Below are 6,000 nucleotides of genomic sequence, written 5' to 3' on the forward strand. Positions count from 1 at the left end.
ACACCAGAAGGGAATTTTGACCTGGTGCCCAGGTTGGTGACTGGCACGCTAAAAATCTGCAGCTAGACCTGCCTCATCCCCGAGTCCCCTTTTAGAAGTTTGTGCCTTGAACATAGTGAATGTGAAGAGAGCTCCTGGCATTTGTTGTTGGTGCTGCTGGGCTTTGGTTCTCAATCAGTTTTATCGTAACAACAACAAAAAAAGAAGAAGAAGAAATGAAGCTAAAGTTCAGTAGATGCAGAAACAAGAGAACCCTTCTTACAAAAGCACTCTGTGTGCAGCTGCTACGATGATCCCGGTGAAATATTCCTTTCTCAAGCACATTATTTCAAAACAAAGCCATTCTGAGCCCAAAGGCCAGCAACACTAACACAGTACAGAAAAGAATTCCTCAGGAAACCTTCTGATTAATCCCAAGAGTCCAGTTAAAAGCATGAACATTTACTTTTTCGTAGAGTCCCGTCCTCCAGACATCAGATAATAAGCCTGGTTGTCAAGGGGGCAGGGTGCAGACAGCTGAGTGAAGGCAAACTAGCTATTGAATGCATCTCCTCTTGGAAGAGATGTTGGAGGCTGTCTCTGGTCCTAGAGCAGCAGTGAAAAGTGTAGGCAGCTGGCTATGGGGAGAGAAGCTGATGTTTCATGCCCTCCCCTCCCACTAGTTCCATCTAGGGAGCAGGAGACAGCTGTGCTGGTAGGGCAGGAACAAGGAGCCCAGCCAAATTGTCTGCCTTCTGGATACTTCACAACTTTGTAACTCTGCCCCCAGCTCCAGTTATCAGATCCAGTAGTGTTGTGAGCAAGAGAAGAAATCTCAGTGGGGTCATGAGTGGGGGCAGGGAGGAGGGGAATTGATGTCCAGGGAGACTTAGATCTTCCTTTCACGCTGGCTGATGCTTTTCAGGATGTCTCTCATTACCCTGTCAAGGTGCATTTCCCCTTTGACTTGATGGATTTCTGGTTTTCAATTAATACCTGAAAGATGAAGTGTGCAAGGCTGTATTCCCTTCCTTCCCTTCAACCTATTTTGCATGGCGCTGCGATTGCTGCTGTCATGGACAATCTTTTTTTTTTCTTCTCCCCCTCAAGTCATGTCTTGGTGGTGAATATTATAAATGTGAAGCAGAACAATGCCCATGGACAGGGCTGTCTGCCTCGGAGCGCTTTTGAAGCAGAAGATTGATGTTTCTTACAAAGCTGAGGACGGTGGCTCAAAACTCCTCACCCTCCACAGTTATGGGGGTGGGGAATCAGGGAAGAATATTGCCCTCTACTATGGTTGGAAGCCATGGGGATGGGACTGCACCCAAGTGACTTCAAACACCTTTGTCCTTAGCTCAGCTGTGCCAGACATCAGGAATTGAGCCCTAAGCTTGCATTTAATAAAATGGGTTTGCAACCCTCATAGTTGTGCAGAAAACCTTATAAAACATGAGCCCAATATCAGCCAATGAGTTGTGGTCCTCCTGACCCAGCGGACCCCGTGTCAGTGGATTGTTGACTCTGAAACCATCGGGACCCGTTTTAAATGCTAACACTGTAAACTGATGATCACTGGAGCAGATGCTACCAATATGGGTCTCTTCCACAATGTCAGACCATCTCCCAGGTGCTGAAAGACCTAGATGGCCCCCACTCAGCTGCCAAGATCCTCAGCTTCCCCCCGACAACACAGTTCAGTTCCATCAGGACACACGCCTGTGGCACATTGAAACCCTCTCATGCTGGGGCAATGCACAGCACATGAAACTACGTACAGAATTAACTGTGCGGCCTGTGCTATCCATGGCCACACCGACCAGCTCAGCTGTTGACTTGAAATGAAGCTGCTGCAGAATGTCCAGTGGGCTGCACCAGAGTGACGCGGAAGTCAGGTGCAGCTCACTGCAGAGTACATGGGGCCTTGGCTCATTGTCTGGAGTGGCCAAGTAGCAAATGGGTGGAGAGTCTGACCCACCCTCTCCACTCCAGGAGGTGGCTGGTCCTGCCAGGTCAGGAATGAAGATCGTAGATGGGGTGGTGTTGGGGAGCTTGCATCACTGTTCAGACAGTCCCTGCGTTATGGACAGTGTACATACCACATATCTGCCTCTGGGGCTCTTGAGCTAGCATTGAATTCCCGTTGGGGAAAAAATGGAAAAGCAAAACCTCCTGTTTCTACAGAGCTTGCTTCCAAATCCAGCTGGAGCAGGTGGTGTGAATGTAAAAAAGCAGCTGCGAGGCATATTTACCCCCTGCATTAGCTATTAAGCTGCTCCCTATGCAGCAGGTTCAACCACTATTGCAACACTGCAGGAGCCTCCCACTTGAAGTACCAGGCTCACTAGTCAGTCTGTTTGTGCCTCCCATCAAAGAGGCCTATTCTCTTCTTGGTGGGCCAGATTCTTAGCTGGTGTAAATGGATGTAGCCCCATCAAAATCAATGCAGCTGCACCAGTTTTAAACCAGTTGAAGATCTGGCCCAATATGTGCTAGAAAGGGGGTGTGGGGCGGGGGGAATGGCACAGGTTCCTTTTACTGTTAATGAGAGTTACATTCACATGTAAAATTCCTGCAGGTCAAGGTGAGACCGTGAGGAGGATCCCTAGCAAAGGGGAGGCAGTGTATTGGAACCCGGGGCTGGCAGTCAGGAGAGCTGGGTTTTCATTCAGAGTTTGCCTTCGACTTGTTATGTGACTTTGGTCAAGTCACTAGCTTGTGTGCCTCAGTTTCCCCATCTCTGAAAAGGCATTAATACCCACCTTTGTGGAATGCTTTGAGATCCCTGGGTACAAGGTGCTATCTATCTACATAGGAGGGGGTAGCGGTGGTTTGAGAACATGCCTTCTGTGAGAGGTCTACCTCGGATGCTGAAGAAGGACTGCCTCTGGCAGGACATATTCTATCAGTGCTGATGGGTAGGGAGAGCATGCGGCCTGGCTCCAATGTCCAGAGTTACCCCCTGCTGCATCTTTGGTGTCTAGGTCATTCTAACGCCCAGTGCGACTGTCTCCTAACAGCACCATCTGGTATGAGCTGCATGCGCGGGAGTGGCCTTTTAAGACACAACCAGCAGAGGCAATAATATGGCAAATGGGAAGAGGGATGAAGCCCAACCTCGGCCAGATCGGCATGGGCAAAGAGATATCGGTACGTCAGGCGGCACTGTGGGCAGGTGTGTGTGGGGGGCAGGTGCTCCCATTGTGACGCAGCCAGGAACCACTCTAGCATCTCCAAAAATCACCTTTCAGAGGGTGGCCCCTGGGCCAAAGAAAATGCGATGGTGTTGTGTGGCAGGATCTAACTTCTCTTCCTGCTGTCTCAGCCAGGGTGGTGGAGGCTCATACAGTCCCTGGAGGGGAAGGAGCGCTTCAGGTCACTCCACACCAGCCACCTTTAGACCCACTTGACCTGTTTTTGGTGGGCCCCCTCCAGCTCTTATTGGCTGGAAGGAGGAAGGCGTTATGTGTAGGAGGAATAAAGGGGAGAGCTGCAGGGCTCCAGCAACAAAGACAAGGAACATAGCTGCTCCGTCCTTCCTGCGTTTACCCAGCCAGGGTCTGGGAGGTGGCATATGCGCCTTTGAATGAACTCCACCTGTTTTTGCAAGAAAATGGAGCCCAAGCTACAGAATTCATGTCAAGATCTTCCTCAAAGTTTGGGACCTTGTGGGCGGTGGGGAGTTTGTTTCAGCCCTTGATAGAGGGTGGGGAGCAGATGCAAAGTTCTCCAAAGCACGCAGGTGCTGGGATCCAGGGCTTTGTCTCGGCCGGTCACTATCAGGGTATTTGCAGTTCCAGTAAAGTGTGTGGAGAGGGCTGGCTCTGTTGTTTCATTCTCTGTCTTGTGCATGCTGCAGGACATCCTTCTCTTCTGCTGGGCATATGAACAGGAGGAGAGACCCACCTTCACTAAGCTTATGGAGATGCTGGAGAAACTGCCAAAGCGGAACCGTCGCCTTTCGCACCCTGGGCACTTTTGGAAGTCGGCAGAGTAAGGCTTCTGCCCTGTATTTCCACTGATTCTCCCCTCCCTGTGCCAGGTGCTCTTCCGTGGGTCAGCCCCTTACACAAGTCTGCCAGTAATGCTGCCCATTGGCATTAGGGTGGGTGGAGGATGGGAGTGGATCCGGATTAACAGGGACGTCCTTCACGCCCACCCCCCCTCTGGGCATTTCCAATGGTAGCAGTCCTCTGCTGCCTAACCCAGCAGTCCCTGGTCTGTGGTCCATGGACCACTGGTGATACAGGGAACGTGTCAGTGATGCTTCGGGAGCTGGCTGGTCACATGGTGATCATCTGTAAAATGGGGATAAGGATCCTTACCTCCTTTTGTAAAGTGCTTTGAGATGTGCTGATGAAAAGCGCTATACAGAACTAGGCATTGTTGTTATTATGGTGCTGGCTTTTCTTGGTACCAGCTGCTGCTATGGGTGAGAATCCTGGAGCCCAGGTAAGTTGTTGGAAACAAGCAGGAGGAGCCAGTTAAGCTGCCTCCAGCGGGATTGTGTCTTGATAGAGAGGAAGAGGGAATGGGCTGCACTTGGGGTCTGGGGTGACTGGAGCTCCCAGGTGCTAGTGGGAAAGGACTGTTCAGAGGCCACTGGTGAATGGGGTGTGGGGAAGACGGGGGGGCCATCTGTGTGCTGGTGAATGAGGGGAACGGAGGTCTGTGGGGTGGTGAGTGGGGCAGGGAGAGAGAGGTGGCCCATATGGTGGAGAATGGATGTGGAGGAGGTGACTGTGTCCCAATGTGGCCCACGCTCAGAAGAAGTTGGAGAACCCTTGCCCTAGACATAAAGTTCTGCGTTTAGCTGTTACATTCCAGGCACAGTTGCTCATCAGAGACAGACAAGTTTTCCAAAGCATCAGCATGCCTTTGTTAGTTAATCAGACAGAGAGAGGTTACATGCGTTCCCTGCATCCACCTCCCCCACATATCACCGGATACTGCATTCACAGTATCCAGCAGGAGCTATCACTGAGTCAGCAATGGACCTCAAACTGGAGTTCCTAAAAGGTGTCTTATAGCAAAATAATGCCCATCTGTGTGTTGCTGAGACATGATGCACAGTACGTATGCTTCCAGTACAGTCATAAATATACTTGCCGTCGAGGAGAAGACTTGCTTGGCCTTTCCAAAGGCCGTTAACGTCTGGCCCATGATTGCTGAGCACTGTGCCATGGCTTCAGAGAGAAACTGCTGCGGTTTCAATACGTTATTGTCAAGGATGTTTTAATTTCTGAGGTTGAGAAGTCAAGAGAGGTGGTGATTTGTGGGTAGCCCGTTGTCTCCAGGGGGCCACTCTCATGTGGGAGTACAGCATGGGTCAGTCTTTCAGTATCAGTGGGAGAGTTTGCAGAGCCAGGAGAAAGCTCTCGTTCTGATACAAGCATCTGTCAGCTGAATCCTGTCCTCACATCATTTTGGCTTAATGCTTAGTCAGATCTCCCACTGGCTTCAATGAACACTTTGCCTGAGTAGATCTCAGGTAAAGGACTCCAGATCTGGCCCTATAATAGCTCCAGGGAGAATGCAGAAAGTCAGACCCCCAACTAAATTGTTCCATTTTCTCCCCCTAAGTTTCCTCAGTGGGAAGGTCCTTCTCTTACTGTCTATTTTTCCTTTACAATACCTAGTGCATACACAGGGAAATACATTACTTCACAACATGGGGAGCAGCATGCACAGTTCCATAAACATACCAAGTTGGAGGGGAGAGATTTTGCCTTACCTTGGACTATATTTTCTGTCATGGAAACTGTAGAACAGAATGGCAGGACAGGACACTACAGGTATAGTGGGTTGGGGAGCGTTGTGCTAATCCACCTGCAAAAAGTAACCAAAGAATTCTTGCATTTGGACTCATCTAACTTGTGCAAACATCTTTCTGGAAGACAATGAAGAACTCTGAGATGCTGATTTCTCATCCTGCATTGGGCAACCTAATCTCCCAGCCTACCATTCTAGCTCTACTCTGTAGCTCCAGATGAGCTGCGGAGGCCCTCAGTTATTGCCTGT

The 6,000-nt window shown here is 50.0% G+C and overlaps 1 protein-coding gene across 1 annotated transcript in view; it reads left to right on the top strand.

The window, feature by feature from the left end:
* KSR2 (kinase suppressor of ras 2) overlaps nt 1-3,976 on the top strand; it is a 288,342-nt gene extending 284,366 nt beyond the window's left edge. The window contains 2 exon segments of the mRNA XM_030583327.1: nt 3,000-3,129; nt 3,839-3,976. Coding sequence (XP_030439187.1) covers nt 3,000-3,129; nt 3,839-3,976 — 268 coding nt within the window.
* Nucleotides 3,977-6,000: the final 2,024 nt, after the last annotated feature.

This window comes from Gopherus evgoodei, chromosome 13, assembly GCF_007399415.2.
Source record: "Gopherus evgoodei ecotype Sinaloan lineage chromosome 13, rGopEvg1_v1.p, whole genome shotgun sequence".
Lineage (NCBI taxonomy): Eukaryota > Metazoa > Chordata > Testudines > Testudinidae > Gopherus > Gopherus evgoodei.